The sequence below is a fragment of the Scatophagus argus genome, chromosome 5 (genome assembly GCF_020382885.2).
Source record: "Scatophagus argus isolate fScaArg1 chromosome 5, fScaArg1.pri, whole genome shotgun sequence".
NCBI lineage: Eukaryota > Metazoa > Chordata > Actinopteri > Scatophagidae > Scatophagus > Scatophagus argus.
Genome location: NC_058497.1, coordinates 4,736,460 through 4,754,785, shown reverse-complemented (window position 1 = coordinate 4,754,785; position 18,326 = coordinate 4,736,460). Strand labels below are relative to the sequence as shown.

Sequence of the window (18,326 nt, the reverse complement as noted above, 5' to 3'; positions counted from 1 at the left end):
TAGAGGTTGGCATTGCTGGTATGTTTACTTTTAAGCCGTTTGTCGATCACTTCGCTGCCCTGCTGCTGTTGCAGGCATGAGGCTGATGTTGAGGACTGCAGATATGTGACCTTAGCTGAGATTGTGGGTCCAAAATGGATGCAATTTGCTATATGTGGCAACAGACACCACATAGCTACTATAGACAAATGTTTATCCCACGTATGACAGACATTCATCTTTGTTTACCACTCATCAGTCCAGGAGAATATTATACACTTATCTCTGATATGCTTTAGTCAGAGTGAATGAAACAAATAGCAGAAGTGCAATCACAGGACAAATTCATGATGTGTCAGAGCCAGACTGTCACATTTTGCTTGACATAAGGGCACTACTGAGCTTCCTGTTGTTAAACTTGAATGCCTGGGGTCTGGGTATTTGTAGGTTTTGGCAGAATTTTAGTTATCTGCAGGAACATGGTGAGGGACAGGCTGTGTATCCTTCTCAGCTTGAAATGTCCAACTAACTGTCATTTCATTTGTTTTTTGTGTTTGTTACAACTGCCACAACTTTATCTTAAGGGAATACTTAACTAATTTTACTCGTCATGAGTGTGATCAAAATGTGTAGGTTCTGCTAAAGGGAAGACCAAAAACAATAATCTATTTTACATAACAGGCATGTTACACCCCTTTTTCTGGCTTGTGATGTAATTTTAAGCTATAGTTTTCCGCAGTGAAAGAAATCCAGCTGCGTTAAGTGAAGCCTGCCACCAGTGGAGCTTTTTGTGTCGCTATGTTACACCCACATCCAACACAGTGGCTTCGCCGCAGGTACAGACTGTTCGCCAGCAAACTAGAAGTGTATGAAAATATCAGTACATTTGAATATTGCGATATTATATTTTGTAGTGCTATTTTCATTTTCACAAAGACTACCACTTTTCAATTAGTAGTATACATGCAAAGGTATGTGGCTGTAGGTGTTTTTAAACCTCCAACTGTGAGATAGCAATAGTAGTTCTTATGAGTACATGATAAAATTTGCAGTGTATATTACATCTGCAGTAGGCCTAGAACTTGTGAAGCCAGTGACTCATGTATTTTTTTTCTCACTAATTTCACCAGGCAGTAAAGTCTGCCTTGTTCTCAGCATAGATATTATTGGGAAAGGTCACTCTCAACAGTTACTCTTGGTACAGTGATTCTCGATCTTGTGTAGAGACAGTGAAGAACTCACAGTGACTACACCCTTTATAGGTGGCATGATAGCCGATTCTTCAGCAAGTGCCCCCCACTCCGCCATTTAAAGGGTCATAGGAGTGCAGAGGCTTATGCAACATATGAAGCAGAATGTTTCACCAGCAGTGGTTCTGGTGGCTGGATCTCAGTGTTGCGGCATGTCTGACCAGCTCAAATGACTGGACTGTGTGTGGTTAGAGGGTGCAGGTGCCTTGTATTAACTCACATAATTCTGGCAAAACAGATTCCTGCAAAAAATGAGGACCTCTGTTCCTACTTGCTACTACTGTTTTGCAGATTGTCCCAAGTATTTGTACTGATTTTCATAAATTCTGCAGACTAAACTGTGTGCCATTATGATGTGTGTCTCTGGCACAGTAGTTGTTCAGAAAGCTGATCATGTCTCACTACATCAGAGTAAAGCATTCCCCTAGACAAGTACATTTTTTGTTTGTGTTTCCTTCTGAGAGGGGTATAGCCTGTGAGGCAAGACTAGTGTAGGTTGTTGGTCTGAGACCCTCTTTTAGCCCTGAGATAGTTTACTCAGCATTTCATCTCATAGCCAACCCTGCTCAGTTGGACAAACTTTCCGTTTGTGGATGAACCTTTGAACTACTGTCTGACACCCCTTCCTTGACCCTAATTTACATTGCCCTCGTTCTCCAAGCACCAAGGCTCCAGAATACTGCAGATGTGCCAGCCATCAGTGTCTGTCAATCTGTGTATTTCTAAGCCATGGACTTCATCTGCTGTATGGAAACCCTTACTGAGTTAAAATCTATTATCTTTTGTTTGTGTGTTGATATAGTCATGCTAACGGTGTTGATTACAACAATTTCTGCAGCGTGATTTCCTCATCTTTGAAAAAAGAAAAAACACCCTGATTCATCATGACTCAGGCTTTTTACACTGCTGTTTCTGTGTGTGTGTGTGTGTGTGTCGTACTGTGTGTGTTTTATGTGTGGAATGGGAAAGGAGGCGTGTGTGTGTCACTGGCAGAGATAATGTAGGCTTCAGCTATAAATACCAAATGTGTCACTATTGCAGGAACCATATAACCTAAGGAGGATGATTACAGTCATGAGTCAGTGGGATGACCGTACTATGCAAAAATGTCTAGTTTTCGCAAATCTGGAAATAACTGAATTATGTAGTTTGATTCTTCAGTACATATGTTTGGTATGTGCAGTGTGAATGCAAAGCAGATTTCATAGATGGAGCTATTATGAAAGCATCCATTAAACTGAGGCATGTTCACTGAAGTTGAAAACTATTCCACTTCAGTAAGATGCATTGGTGCATGTTCAAAAAGCTTTGAGTTAGTTTATATACCTATACCTGCTACAAATGTACAATATACTTCAAATTCAAAAATGCAGTATAGCACTGACATGTAGTGCTGTGTATTGTCAAGGTTCTTGTGATTAAAATATGTATCACAATGCAGGGGTTACAATTCAGTATGGATCGCTATATACTGCAGTATATTGTTTCATAGGACCATGTTCTTTGTGTAATATGCGCTTACTTCTTCCTGTTTCAGTTTATGTTGTTATTTTGGAGCTGAAGATAGATCAAACATGACACAATACAACAATGTTTTGATTGTTCTTACACAGAATGAATTTAATTCTTTTCACTCTGTGAAAAAACAGATTTTCAGCTACAGATTGTGTTGTATCAGGTCTGTAATGATACCATAGCACTGATTAGAGAAAAATATATAGTGTATAAGTGTAATTACACTTACACTTATCCAGTGTAAGTGTACTTAATGAGGCACATCGCTTTGGAGGTGCTCATTAATAGAGCTCACCTGGATTATATACCTGGATAAATGAGTTTAATACATTTTATTGTTTGTTGTTTTGGTTAACCCAAATTCCGGTCATGTCAAAATATAATTCATTTTTAACTTATATTTATGCTAGGATTATTTTTTACATGCTCATTATTAACAAGGTTTCTCTTTCTGTCTGTCTCATAGGAAAAAAACCTTCCTCAGTGTAACCACACTTAGGACCTTAAAAGATTCATAAATGTAAGTATAAAAATAAGATGTAACAATTAACAGGAAATAGCAAATTTGAGTTTAATATGCTTGTTAGTACACAGTCGTGGCAGAGGTGGTTTGTTAATTTCATTTTCAAGCGCCGATTCAAGTAAACCATTTCCCATTCACTAAAAACACTAAAGAGACTTTTCCATTGTCACATTTGGCCACACCAGTTCAAACTGTGCTACACTAGTTTGTTTTTCCATTACCAGCTCAGTCATACCTAGAATGGCCATCTTTGGAGTAGGGCCCCTGTCTAAGTCCAGCCTGCCTTTTAACGGGTTGTGGTTATGCCTTGCCATCCATGGCCAACCCGTGACAAGCCCCATAAATGTACCACACTTTGTCACCCATCAGGTCCAGGTACCACTGCGTACTGAATGTGACAGTAACTGTTTAACCCCACCTGTTCTTTTTTGTCAGATTTGCACACAGGTCCACATCTGCCTCCCCATGCAGAACTCCATGAAATGAATAAAGCACCACAGCCTATAACAGGATCCCCCTCCACCCCCCACCCTGCCCCCTCCCCTGGCCTTTCACAGGTAAGGAACCCTGCTACTTAACTTCCTGCACTGGCTCTGTTAGGACATCTTGCTCTATCCCACTTTGTTTCTCAAAGAAAATGGGCTGTCGTCGCTGCGTTGTTATGCAGATAATGAAAAACAGATCACACAACAATGCACTCTCTCTGTTGGAGAATGGTTGTAGCAGGAGGCCACATTTACTGCAGCTAGTATGTCCGTTTCCAGGCCTTGCCATCACATAGGCAGCTCGACAATGTAGCTTGCAGAATCTTCATGTTACTAATAGGCTCACAAAAACACGTGGTTGATGCTCCAGTCTTAAAAAATATACGTTCCTTCATATACTTCATGAACTTAAATAGGAAAATCAAAATGTGACCACAAATAGTGACTTTAGTAACTGTGCACTAGTCGACCACTTTTCCCTCTCTATTCTGCTGTTGATATCACTGCCTGTCTCTTGCAGCCCTCATTTCCAGGGCAGCCCCCTTCTGTTGTGTTTGCCACCCCACCGCCTCCACAAATGAACCCAACACCACAGCCCCGACAGGTAGGTCTACCGACTGCTCGCCCACCTTACAGCACACTTTCAGTTGTGGACTTGTCTCTGTTCCAGAAAGGAATTACTTCTTCCATTATAAATCACAAAGTCCTTCTGAAGTTATGAAAACAGTCAGCTAAACTGCCTCTTTCTGGTGCTGAAAGTCTTCCCCTTATACACGTTACTGAGTTAATTCTGTGGTGCGCTAGAAGTCACAAATATATTTTGTTTAATTTCTAACCCTCACTTTTGTCAAGGTCTTTTCTTCCCACTTCGATTGTATCCAAGTGGCATAATTGCTCTCTACTGTTCCTATATGAAGTTTCCCAATTGAAAACATAGAGTGCAATCTCCCAAATCAATTTGTGAATTTCTTAGAATGCCTGCATGTCCGTTTGCCCACTTTTCCCCAGTTTTGCACTGTATTTATCTGTTAGTGTCAGCCTGTTTGTCATACTCGCAAAGCGTCACAGCTTAGAGTGCAACATGTTCACTCTGAGCCAGACTACATGACTTAAAACTGCATAAACAAATGCATTTATAACTTATTAGTGCTTGATCAATAGATTCTCATGCCTTAATTTTGTAATTGTTTTGTTTATAGTCTTATTCATTGAATTTTAGAATTATCATCCATTAAGTGCAGTTGACAAAAGTGCAGAACTGGACGAAGGCTGTCATTGGAGAGTGAAGCATGGATCTCGTGCTTTTGTCTTTAACTTCTGTGCTGTCTGCATCTCCTCCTCTAGTTTGCCCCAGGGCCCCGACCTATACACCAACAGGTACTAACAGCACAACCGACTAACATCCTCACTGAGAAAAACACTAATGTCAGGCAATTTTGAAATCTAATAACACGGTATTTTTCAATAAATACCATGATATCACAACATGATCAAATTTAAGAGGTAACCAGTGGTGCTTTGGGGAAATAGTTACATGTGAGGCTATTGGAAACTTAAAGAAAGTTAGTTTCCCAAACTCTGGGTCAAGTTGTGCCACTCAGTTAAGAAATTAAAGAGGAAATGATGATTACAAAGAATATTAACTTCTGTATATTTAACATTTTGTCATACTATTTCAGAAGAGGTATTTAAAATTACAGCTACTATACATGCGAAAATGTATTTAATGATCAAAATCATGCTTTTTTGAATTATAGCTATAACATATAAGCATGAACTTAAGGACGTCATATGTAAAGGATTACCTAAAAACAACCTTAATAAACACGTTAAAAAGTGACTAAAGTTTAATACAAAAAAAATCAGTATCATTGAAAAAACATCTAGATGATGAATGCTCAAGTGGTATAGGTTTAAAGAATTTCCCTTTGGGGATAAATAAAGGAATTCTGATTTAGTCTACATCTTTTTTTTCCACGAGTAAGTAGATCAAGTTCATTTGGATTCACTGTTCTGCCTATTCTCTGCATGCAGCTTGTTAATTCACTGCTTGGCTCAAAACAGACAGTTTCTGTGGGCTTTGCACTAACTGATTGTGGTGCTCTTTTTTCCTTCTCTTCCCACCCCTCTCCTTGCTTCCATTTGATGTGTCTCTGTGTGTCATCTGTGTTTGCGCTGCTGAAGGGAAGCTTCAGGTCATTACAGGTAACTCAATTTCCTCTGTCCTACAGTTTTTCCATCCTTTTTTTCTCTCACCCTCTTGAGGAGTGCATATGTGTGTGTCTAATATTTGGCAGTGTTGTGCTTTGTTGGCTTGGTGTCATTTTGCTGGCTACGGTGGATAGCTCCCAGGCCAGCAGCAGAATGTCAATGAGGAAGCTCTGAATGAACCAGCATTAGCTGCTTTATCTCTTCTGGCAGGCAGGGCCAATATGTTTCCAGTTGGAGTCTAGCCATAGATTCATGGGCAACCTATGAGCCGAGCTTTTAGGCCACACAAGCTAACTCCACTTGCACCAAGAGATAAAATCATACGAAGGAATGAGTGATGTTTTTTATGTCAGACGTTTCAGAAAGGTAACTAATAATTCATTTATTTGTCTCTTTCTCCCCTGTTTCCATCCCATTTCTCTACCAACATTTTCCTGTCGCCTCTTTTCTTTTTGTTTCCCTCCCTTTTCATCCTCACCTTTCTTTGGTCCGTCACCATGATCCTACTCCTCTTTCCCATTTCTCCCTAATCTTCCACCTGGGTTTGTACCTGTGCCTCCTGTCTAGCCCTATTACACCAACAGGGCCAGCCTGCCTCCCAGCAGCGGGCCTCGGGGTGTCCCTCCCAGCAGTGGCCCTCGGCCTGTGACACCCACCCACGTCTACCAGGCCGGCCCTGGCTCCCAAATGATGATGATCCCTGGGCAACAGTTGCCCTTCCCCAGCTCACCACAGGCACCAGCCTACTTCATACCGAGTCAGGTACGGGGCCTGCACCGGTGGTTGTTCAAGAAGTTATGCTGCCAGATGTTTTTTCTGTTTCTTCTCATTATCAAATGTTATCATTTGATAATAGAGAAGAATTTCCCTTCAGGGATAAATAAATGAATTCTGAAATTCTTTTCTTACCATTTGTCCTCTCTTCCTGCCTTCCATGCTTTCTTTTATTGTCTCCTTAGTACCGGTCAACAACCTATGTGGCCACACCCCAGCAATACCCAGTCCCAGCAGGCACCCCGGGCTTCTACCCAGGCACCAGCCCGGCTGAATATGGTACTTATGGTAAGAGGCTCTACTTGGGGCCTCACCTGAGCCACTCACACACAGAGATACAGAGTTTTTAACTGACACAAACTGTTGATGATCCAAGAACCTATACACTTAATCAAATAGCAAGCCAAACAATTGTAAAGGTGAAAGTAGTGAAATCCAGATAAGAAACACGAAGCATCAACATTTTTAATGTAACACAAGGAAAACATTCCAGCAGGGCAGGCCATATTGCAAGCTAACAAAGGCAGCCATATTTAAAAATCTACCAAGCTCATTAGTAGTGGTTACTGATGATTTGCGCATCATAGTAGTTGTTGAAACCCACTATCTATAAACTTATCTACAAACCATAAACCCATTATCATTTTACTTCTCAGCTCCACTTTTCTGCAGTTTCTGTTAGGGATAGGTGATCTGCCCACAAAAACAAATCACTGTGTATTTAGTCACACTCAGGATCTACAATTGAAATTATGATTTTTTTTGTCAATTTTGAAATGTCTTGTAGACTGTAACCATACTTAAAATTAGTTATGAAGTTTTCCATTTGCACCATGAAAACACAATATTGCTTTTTTTTTGGCACATGATTGTCACTAACTTTAAGCTAACTAACTGTAACTCACATTGCATTATTTGCTATACATCACCCAAGGAAGAAACATGAGGTAGTTTGCCCAGTCAGCATATTCATCTAGTTAGCTACATCACTCTTTTACTTTGTTCACACAGAATGGATCTTCTGGTCAGTGTGGTTATGTGAAGTTTGGAAACATCATATATCACAATCTCTAAGTTTAACGCCTTTAAAACTGATCTTCATTTAAATTCACAGTTCCCACGTACTAATCACTGTGGTCCATGTTATTTTTCTATGTTGTTTGTGATGCGTTCTCAGTTGCTCTGTAAATCTTGGCTTTGTTATTCTGCTACTCTGTTTTGGCCTTCACCAAAGCTTTTATTTGTTTGCTTTGTATTTCTCCTCATATCAGTGTTTACAGAAAAGCAATTATGTTTGACTGATAAACCACAAAATTATGATATCCCTCTTAATTATGGCCATCTTTATGTAAAGTAAACCCCAGGAGTCTCGCCACTGCTTCCACAACAGGTCCTGTTGCTTAGGACGCTTCTAGTTGATATGAAATGAGAATGGACAGACCAGGAGGTTTAAAGGCAGGAGCCATACTCCAGCACCCAAGCTTGAGGAAGACACACACCACTCCAGAGGGGATGAGAGGGGAAATTTGTGTGTGTATATAAACATAACATATGGGTTTAAAGAAACACCATTACAGTGCTGTGTTGTCACTGCATTAAGTTGCTGACTGTAATAGACACAGCAGGTTGCACTGAATGGGCACTATAGAAAAATATGCCAGTATGCCAGCACAAAGCATTATAGGTGAATGTTCTATATCTAACAGTGTGAAAAAGCATGCTTTATCTTTATTCATTCCAAACATACTCTCTTATTATATTTCTTCACACATACACCTACTAAATACAGTAGAAGTGCATACAGTATGTTTGCTATTTATTCCATGTGTTGGCACACCCTCTAGAGGTGAGCAGATGTCAGTACACCATGGGAAGTGATGATGCCCTGAAAACAAACTTGCTGACCCCCCTGCTAGCAGGCATCTGAACTATGTGTTGTCTTTGTTTAAACTGTAGCTCATCAGCAGTAGAACGCGCTGGCCTGAATACAGGACTGTAAAAACACAATTCTTCCTATTAGGCCTTCCATGGTGTATGTGCACTGTACGATGTGCATGGTACTTGAACAATACCTCTGCACAATCCGCATTGTGTATCCGTGTGTGTTCAAAAACACAGCTAGAAATAGAAATAAAAACGTTTATCTTCCTGCTTTCTGATGATTCAAATATCCATTGGGTTTGTCACTCTGGTTGTCTGACTGTTACAATGATCTTTTGTCTGATGACTGATCATGGGACAGAAAAACATGAGAATGTGAATTTGTACTGTTTGTGTTTCGAGGATGCAATGAATTTTCTAAATGTCTCTTGTGGTATGCAAGAGAAATTGTTCCGGTGTAATGTGGATGATTAGTTTTGTTTCCTCAACTGTTTCAGGGGTTTTGGTCCATAAAATCTCCTCTTCAAACTTTAGAATAACATTTTACTTACTTGTTTCCCCACTCTCAAAATTTGTGTTTGGTTCTCACGCCACTCCTGAGAGAGACTTCTGTACTTGACTTTGTATTCTGTTGCTGGTCTGCATTCGGTTCTTTCTAGTCTTGCCCTGCAAAGTCCACATATTTTTTTGAGGTGTCACCTGTGTTTGAACACCATCACCATCATCGCAATTGGCAATAACTAGAAGAAAATGAAACCACTTAGTTTAAAATATACTTTTAATGTCAATTTTTGATCTGAATGCTGCTGTCCTGTGAAATACCACCATCCCTTTGTTGTTTTTTTTTTAATAGGAAAAATGTACTATCAACAACAGTGCTAATTTAGTAGATTTATTTCTGTTGCCCAGATAAGCTACTCTCCTGGCAAGAGGCTGCTGGTGGTATGAGTGAGCTGAGTGGCTATTTATGCCAGATACTTGGATGACCGCACAGGACATTGCATTCCATGTGTTGGTGTTGGAAGGTGTGTGTCACTATGGTCATTCTGTGAGTCACATGACATGTTGTGACATGAGGATGGCACACGACCCAAAATAAGTTGTCATGTGACACTGAGACATGAATCTCAAACAGTGGTCTCTCATGGGCTTCACCACTATCCTTGCTTTGAAAGTGCAGGGGTTTTGAGGGCTGTTTCAGGGTTCCACCATGTCACAGAGGCAACAGGGGGAAAGATAAGATAAGATGTGTTTGCCTTTAGGATCTACAGTGCATGCATAAAGTTCTACTAAGTGTGTAGTGGCGGTCCCAGTATGTCCTTCCAACACCCCCTTCCAGTCCCCAAAGTGGTTCTGTCTGTCTGACCACTGAGTCCTTTTCTAGCAGTCAGGTAGAAACACACACACATGCACAGTGCTGACGGAGTACAGTGACTATTTTTAAGACACCCGCCCCACCAGTTAAGCGATTTGCTCTTCCCATGTATATGTACATACATGCAGGCCAACCCCACTGTAGAAGGTTGTGACATCTACGTCAGCATAGATCGGATCACTTGTGCAGGGTGGAGGGAAAATGGGGGCTTCAGGAAAATCAGTGCCATGTTGAATGACACAACTGAATAGCTTCTCTTTCCTGCCAGCATTAACTAGACGGGAAAAGGGAGGGAAGAAGGTAGGAAAAAAAAGTGAAAGGCAGGGAAGGATCAGGAAGGTCAGAGGGAGGAGCAAAACAGAGACATGCTGGAAGAGGGAGCGCTAAGCACTAAAAGAAGTCATTCTGAGAGGGCACCTGGAGAGAGGACAGGCAGAAGTTAGAGAGGGGGTTTAAAAAGAAACCCCCTCTCCTTTTTGTGTCTGTACGCAGTTTTGCACCCAGCATGGGGAACCGTGGGTCTCAAGAACAGCAGGACTCTGGGGGTAGGTGTCGCATAGCTAGTGTTTCTCTTTGCAGACCTCTTCCCATTGCTCTCTCAGGCTTTTGCATTTTGTGAGGCATATCTCAAGCCTCTTATTTGTATCAGGACACTGTCCAAGAAAAGTCTCATTCAGGCTTTCTAGTTTTTCTGTTTTTTCTCTTCTGCCTCTCTCTGTCCTTCGTTTTCCATCTGTCTTCCCTCCCTCTTCCTCTCGCGCACTCTCTTCTCTGAGCCGGTGTGGGGTTTTGACTATATTTAGGCTGTCCTGCTCCTGGTCAACAATGCAGACTCAGTAATGTGAGTTAGACTGAAATGCCTGCAGAGGGGGAGAGAAGCAGAACAGGAGCTAGTTACCACTGGGCTGAAAGACAGGCCTCTTCATTCTGAGGATTTTTTTTATTATTCCAGTCCTTTGAAAGCGGGCTACAGCTGGTTCTGAACTGTAGCTGAGGCCAGGTAACAGTTGGATGTCTTGTTGACATTATTGACCGGATAGCACGAATAGAGGTTCTTTGAACTTGCTGAAACTTTTTTTTTCTTGGTCACATTGGCAGCAGGGTTTTTTTTCTCTTTTTTTTTGGACAAATTTGTGAACATGATAAATATCAGTGGCCTTGAGAAATAAGGTATACCAATGCAGGCTTGGGCTAGGGAAGAGACTGCTGTGTCATGGTCTGAAGGCCTGCCTGTGGGGCCATATTCTGTTAACGTGCGTTCAGATAGAACATGAAGATAGGTTTTAAGATGCAGATTGAGGCAATAGTGTCTGTTCAGGGGTATCTTGTAACTTTCAGGTATCATAAGATGTTTACTCCCCTGCAACAATGACAAAAAGGGCCTTGTGGGAATGAGGCAGTTGGAGTGTTTTTGAAGAGGTTAAATTACAATCACCTGATACTTCAGTCACTGGTTACTGAAACTGCATAGAAACAAGTTTAGAGCTAAAAGGACTGATTGAGAAATCATACTGCATGGTTTGTGCAAGGCATTTTTGATGCAGTATATAATTAAATAATTCAGAGTGCTGGTTGACGACTTGGTCTAAATTAGGGATGCATGATACAGATTTTTTCAGCTGATATGGATAAGTGATAATTACCTACTTCTTGTGGCTTATAAAGAAAAAATAATATTAAAAATAAAGTTTTGAATTTGAAATTTGAATGAAGTTTACAAGTTGTAGTTTATGTGCGCTTGAAGATGCACAAGGCCAAGGTGTAATGTTCAGAGATGGATAATTTCATTTCCCTTGGATCTAATAGGATTTGCTGTTGTGGACTTTTTCTCTCTTCTCCAGGCCCCTGTTGAACATGTACAGCATTGGCAGTTGTGTTGTCTTTCTCTGAAACTGTAAAAAAGTAAAAACATCCACCCCGGCGGCAACATGTTTTACTTTCTAGTCTACACTATGTGGGTCTATCCAGATGCAGCCGTTTGACAACATGAGCGCAACAAATGCATGTTGTTGTTTCTTCTTCTCTGTGTCCCAACATTCAAGGGGCATGCTGTCATTTACTGTATGGGAGTGCGTAGAAGCTGTGCTTGTTAAGTCAGTGACAGCAATTTATTTAAGTTGTTTCTTGATGGATGCTTAAAGTCTAACACACTTTGGCATGGCATTAAAGGGACTTTAACAAAAGTACACTTACCTCACTGTAATGACATTATAGCTGCTGTGGATATAAAAAGCAGCTGTTGAACAGCAAATCATCAGGGAATCAAACCTTCACATTTTAGATGCAGCTTTTTTAACTGCCTCAAAGTAGACCAAGAGGACTTTCAGAGCATTAGGTATATACAGTAAACTGTAATGCTGTGGTGTAAACACTAGATATGTGCTGTTAAAAAGCTGATGTGTTTGTGGTAAGTTATGGCTGTAGGATTAAATCTGTATATGTTGGTTTACATTCTTCTTTCTGTCTGATCCACAGCAGGGGCCTACTACCCCGCCCAGCCTCAGTTCACCCCCTCAGTGCAGGCGGCACCGGTCATTATGAACCCTGCCCCTCAACAGCAGCCACCACCACCTCAGCCTCCCCAGCACATGCACACCAAACGGGAACGTAAACAGGTACGGTCAGCATTCTATGACACAAAACATCTTACACTTAACTTTTTGAGAATGGCTATTAGATTCAGGGTTTTCAAATTACCTGCTTATTATTTTTGTCTTCCCACATATTAATAGCAGAGTGAACCAGTAGTACACCAAGAATAGGCCTTTTATATCATCTAACATAGTGGAAATGTAAATAGGAAAGTAACACAGACTTAAAAACAATTACTTAAAATGGAAAATTTTGTTATTTTCTTTTATTTTAGGACAAGGTCTGCTTATCAGTGTCTGTCGTGTACTGTAACTGGCACTATTATTTTGTTAATCCCATCCTGATCCTGCTTCTCCTGATCGTTTGAGACGGTCTCTGTAGAGAGCTGCATGTACATCGCTGTAATATTGTAGAGCCAAATAATAATTTTTTTTTGTTGAATGATGGAAAAGGTTTCATCATAGATATGATATTTTTGGATCATACAACAACAATAACTGTTTAAGTCTTGAAGATTCAGGTATACACTACAGTCAGACTCTTCTAACTTTGAACTGAGTGAGGTTAGTAAAGAGCAAAGGAGCCACACAGAGAAACTTAATATAGCTATTGACAGTTAATCCTCATGTTAGTGAAAACACAACTATATTTTGTATTAGCTTCCAAGCAGAAAAAAGACCACTAGTGAACAAATAACAATTTATTTTATTTAATTAAACTGACTTGAATATATGACATCTCTATGAATTTTCACATAGGAACAAGGATGTCGAGATAAAATAATTAGACTTCCAGATTTGCAGCATAATAGTTTGTATGTGTGTGTGTTATGCCCTCCAAGCTATTTTGAATGAATTTATTGGCATTTTAAAAAACTTAATTAGAGTTTTAAATACTACAAATCTTTCCACTTCTATTGTTTTAGTTTAGGTTGGCAATGTTAAACTAAAGCGCTGATTCCAAAAAATTAGTATGCTGTGGGATGCTGTGAAAAACATAAACACTGACTTCAGTTGCTCAGCAGTCTGGGGTTTTCATTGTTGTATTTTGTGCCTCATAATGCACCATACATTGTCAGTGGGAGACAGTTGTATACTGCAGGCAGGCCATTCTAGTACACTCTGCAATTTTTTGATTTGAAGCTACATGCAGAATATGGCCAGGCTCTGTCCTATTGGAATAAGTAGGGACGTCCCTGAAGAAGACGCTGTGTGGGATGCAGCGTATGTTGCTCCAAAACCTGTATGTACTTTTCAGCATTAGCTGGGCCATCACAGATGTGCAAGTTACCCATGGCATATGCACTAACTGCCCCATACCATCACAGATGCTGACTTTTGAACTTTGTGCTGGTAACAATCTGGATGATGCTTTTCCTCTTTAGACATGGTTACCAAAACAGTTTGAAATGTGGACTTGTCAGACCACAGCACAGTTTACCCCTTTGTGTCAGCCCATCTCATACGATCTTTAACCTGGAGAAGTCGACAAATTCTTTATGTTGTTGATATGTCATTTTCACTTAGCCATAACTTGCATTTGTAGATGCAGTGACAAACTGTGTTTAATGATGATGGTGTTCCCCAGCCCATTTAGTAATACTCTCTATATAATCATATTGGTTTTTAATGCAGTGCTACCTCTGAGGGGTTGAAAGTCACAGGCATTCAGTGTTGGTTTTCAGACTTACCTCTTATGTGTAGAGACTTTCACTGGATATAATGAATTTCTTAGTGATAATATGGTGAACCTGCCCCATCCCTGTTTGTGAATGACTGAGTCTTTGAGGATGCCTCTTTTATACCCATTCAAGATACTATCACCTGTGACCAATAAACCAGTTTAACAATTGTATAAAGGCTTTTGTGGCTTCACGTGGAGCCATGTGACCCTAACCCTTTGCTAATTGTTGGTTGGAAGTTTGAAAACAAAAAGCAATCTGGGGTGTGGAGTTCATCTCTGAAAGAGTACTGCTGCTTGAGGCTACAGTAGCTGCTACTTACATAACACACCTGAATTTCAAACCAGACTGGTTAAGTTGCATGGTGGGTAATGTGGGCAGGAGGTCTTGAGAAGAAAGAAGAAAATGTGCAGAATTTAAAAAGAGTTGAGATCTCTGGTTCTGTTATATTATGTTTGATCCATTCTTTACTGTTGTAGAAGTTATAGAGGTGCAATGATAAATTAACAGAGTTCTCTGTTAGTAATAATCATCGCTCCTTAACTGGCTAAAATACATTATGGCAACCAGTTGTTGTTACCTTTCAGTGTAAGAGTTGTGCATTTGCTAACTCTCTTGCAGTAATATTGTTCATATTACTGCATACTGTTGTTCTGACAGTCTCCCTGAAGGTGATTCCACAGTCATTCTCGAGTCTGAACCTTAAGTTCAGTTTGCTGATTGGTATAGACAGTGGTGAACTTGTCCTTTCCTTGCGCAAGCTGCTAAGTATAAGCTGCTGTCGACGACATATTCCCCACTTCTACAGTATGTCTTGTGTTTCTCTTGCTCTGTAAGATGGCCCTCACATGGTATGTGTTAGCTCTCTGTGAACTGTATCCCCAGTTTGTGCCTCTCATGTTATCAACTTTGCATTTTAGTCTTCTGCAGTGCTGGTTACATGTGAGAAGTAAGAGACAAGAGACTCTTGTATTGAGCTAGAAAAAAGTCTGTCTCCTTAAACAGGTTGATTTTCAAAATGTTTTACAAGATGCTTTTTTTTAATTCAACTAAGCACATATACTATTGGCCATTGTGTAAAGGTTAATAGTGACAAGAGAGGAATAAACTTGAGCTCATTTGTCCACTTGCTGTGTTTGCATGGTTTTATGTTCTTTCCCTCAATGCTCTGTTTAATTCTGTGTGTCTTAAAACTTGTTTGTGCCAGCTCAGAGCTTTGACCACAGTTTGTGTGGGCTTGAGGTTAATTTTTGGCCTTACTGACCAAAGTTTTTATTACTTCACGGAGGCTGAAATGTAACCTTTCTGTTTGTTCTTCGGCTGATTGAACTTCCCAAATCCAACATATGCTTTGTAGAAAAAATTGTAATGACATCATTAGTAGTTTCTATGTAGTAATACATTAAAAGCCTGGTAGTGTAAATCCTTTAATCTATTACCAGAAAAATTCAAATGCTGGGGCTCTGTTGTCACAAGACTTGCATGATGTCTGCTCCCTCTCACAGGGAAACTTTCTGCTTATCAGTGACTGTGGTTGCCCATAGTGTACTTTGGCCCATTCCCATGGGCCTTGGCTGATGCTACAGCACCGGCTTCTGCACACTTACTGTCACACACATCCACACAAAATGTGAAACTCCTCTAGTAAAACTCAAAATGATAGACAGTGGCTATAGGAATTCCAACACTGCGTGAGTGAGTGATGTTCGTGCTTCAACCAGATTGTATGTAAAGGCATTTGTGTGTGCATGAGTACACACGACGAGCTTTGCATTCTCGGTTTTCAGGAGTGAGGAACTTTGTGGTAGGAAGTAGAAATTGTGTGTCTTGTGAAGGACATGTCAACAGGGCAGAAGGCTCTTGTGTGGGCAGTGTGGGACTTTCCATTTAGAGGACAGTGAATGTAGAACTGCAAGCCTATTTTGCTGCCCAAAGGTACATACCCTTTATAAAGTTGCAAGCAAAGTCACATAGAGAAAGAATGTCTGTTTAAACTTTTTGGTTTTTAAAATCAGTATTCCAGTATTTTCTCAGTAACGATAGCAATGTTTTTAATTCCTTTTTATTATTGGGTGACATGCAAAAGTTGTAGTTGTTTCAAATTTCTGCTTTCCTGCTCTCTTGCCCTCCCTCTCACTGTGTGTCAAAGAGCCCATCTAAAGGGGAGGGGGGGTGAAGGACATGTCAGCACATAGCTCAGCTCCACGTGGCCACTGGTTTCCTCCCCCTTCTGAGCCGGAAGGGCTAACCAACCTTCCTTTGCTGCTGTGGCACCCCCGCCTTTCTCCTTATCCTCCTCCTCCTCCTCCTATGCTGCTTTCCTTCACTCACATAATGAGTATGTCTGAAAAAAAAAAACTGTGGGGAGTGACTAAAGTGTGCAGGATAACCAAAGAGATAGACAAAATTAGGAAAAGGGGGAGTTTCTTCTTTTAGCTTCAGCTTATTTGATAAGGATATCTTTTTTTCCTGGAAACCCTCCCATTCTCCCCCTACCCTGCCCCTCTGGCCCCTTTAACTGTCTGTTAGTCTCTGTGGGCGGGCTTCTGCATTCCAGTACCATAGCTTTACAAGGCCAGTCGCTTTATCCTTTTTTTTCCCCTCCCTGTTCTGATTAGCGTATGAGAGAGGCAGAGAGAGAGAGTCAAGTTGCTAGCTAGCTTACTGACAGTCAGACCCAGCCCTGCTCTGTCGTATTCTGTCGGCGTGGATCTCTCTGTCGCTGCCTGGATGTGTGTGAGTTAGGCTGAGGTAAATGGTACAGTGGCAACGTCCTCCCACCATCCTGCTTTGTGGGGTTTAAAGTCCAACCCCTGATTCCGCTGGAACAACTACTCCAGCCCCAGGATGAGAGAGGCCCGTGAAGGTTAGTAATCCTCTGGGAGAGGAGTTTGCTGACAGAATGAGCCAGGTAAAGGTCAGTAGCAACAAGCAAATCTTGCTGTTGTTAAAGTCAAAAGTAGGCCAGAGAGCAGCATGTCATGGCAGCTCACTGTTAACTTTTACAGTTAAATTCTTGTCCAGTGGCCACATGCGTCACACAATTTAGTAGGGTTATTGCTCATACCAGTTTTGTGACAGCGTAAGAGCAAGTATTTAGAGTGTGAGTGAGAGAAAGAGTGCTGAACAGAAGGTATGTGTTTGTTGTGAGTGAGTGATCAGATTTTCACTCAGGTTTTTTTTTTTCACCCTTAGCCAGAATGCTTTGTGTGTGTCTGTTTGTGTGAAAGACTGGTATTTTCAAAACAGCTTAAATCAGCAACGGAATTTGTTTGAAAATTAGCCTTAAAGTTGGTTGACTTGATTCTCACACAGTCAGACGGCTTCACTGATGACTAACAAGCTGAAGCGCACTCGGTTGTAGAGCAGAGGAATTTGCATGGACGGTTAGGTTTTGGATTTGTGTGCCTCAGTGTTCACAATGTGAGAAATGTAGCTTTCATTGAATCACAGGCAGCTAGAGAAGGGCTGACCACTGTAGGCGTTGCATCGTGGGAAGGCAACTTTTCTTTAACATCCCGTGGACCCTGCAACATTTTAACCCTTTGCCTTTCTCCTTATTCTTCTTTATTTAGAGTAGGAAAGCAGCCATTTCTCAGGTGGTTTCCTTCACGTTCAGATGTATTTCCTCTAAACTTTTCCTTTCTGCCATAACTTGTGTTCTCAATGTGACAGTGGATCTCATTTCGTCCTATATAGATCAGAATAAGAGACCCTAACCAAGGAGGTCGAGACATTACAGAGGAAATAATGTCAGGGGGCCGCAGTGGCTCTACTCCAACACCACCACAGGTGAGCTACAATACTGTGACCCCAACCAAACACAGTCAAGACAGCTAACATATGAGTAAGCTGTTATGGTTTCAGTTTAATTTTAAGGCACGCATATAAGGCAAGGTGTAAAATTGAAGTTTAGTAAAATTACACAGAAGATATTTAATAGATCAGTTATCAGATTAGTACAAATAAAGTGAGCATCACTGGTTTATTGTGAACCCAGTTAGTTGTTTCCATAGATAATGTATAAATTACTGTATACTTTACATATTCTAAATACTGT

At 40.8% G+C, this 18,326-nt stretch overlaps 1 protein-coding gene across 3 annotated transcripts in view; it reads left to right on the top strand.

Moving 5' to 3' along the window:
• The window catches only part of LOC124058861 (eukaryotic translation initiation factor 4 gamma 1-like), a 33,556-nt gene that overhangs the window by 1,212 nt on the left and 14,018 nt on the right, over positions 1 to 18,326 (top strand). For all 3 annotated transcript variants that reach the window (XM_046388453.1, XM_046388455.1, XM_046388454.1), the window contains exons 2-10: positions 3,213 to 3,264; positions 3,703 to 3,824; positions 4,273 to 4,356; positions 5,097 to 5,129; positions 5,937 to 5,957; positions 6,531 to 6,725; positions 6,923 to 7,025; positions 12,469 to 12,608; positions 17,966 to 18,058. In XM_046388453.1, coding sequence (XP_046244409.1) covers positions 3,750 to 3,824; positions 4,273 to 4,356; positions 5,097 to 5,129; positions 5,937 to 5,957; positions 6,531 to 6,725; positions 6,923 to 7,025; positions 12,469 to 12,608; positions 17,966 to 18,058 — 744 coding nt within the window. In that variant the 5' untranslated portion in view covers positions 3,213 to 3,264; positions 3,703 to 3,749. The remainder of the gene's footprint in view (positions 1 to 3,212; positions 3,265 to 3,702; positions 3,825 to 4,272; positions 4,357 to 5,096; positions 5,130 to 5,936; positions 5,958 to 6,530; positions 6,726 to 6,922; positions 7,026 to 12,468; positions 12,609 to 17,965; positions 18,059 to 18,326) is intronic.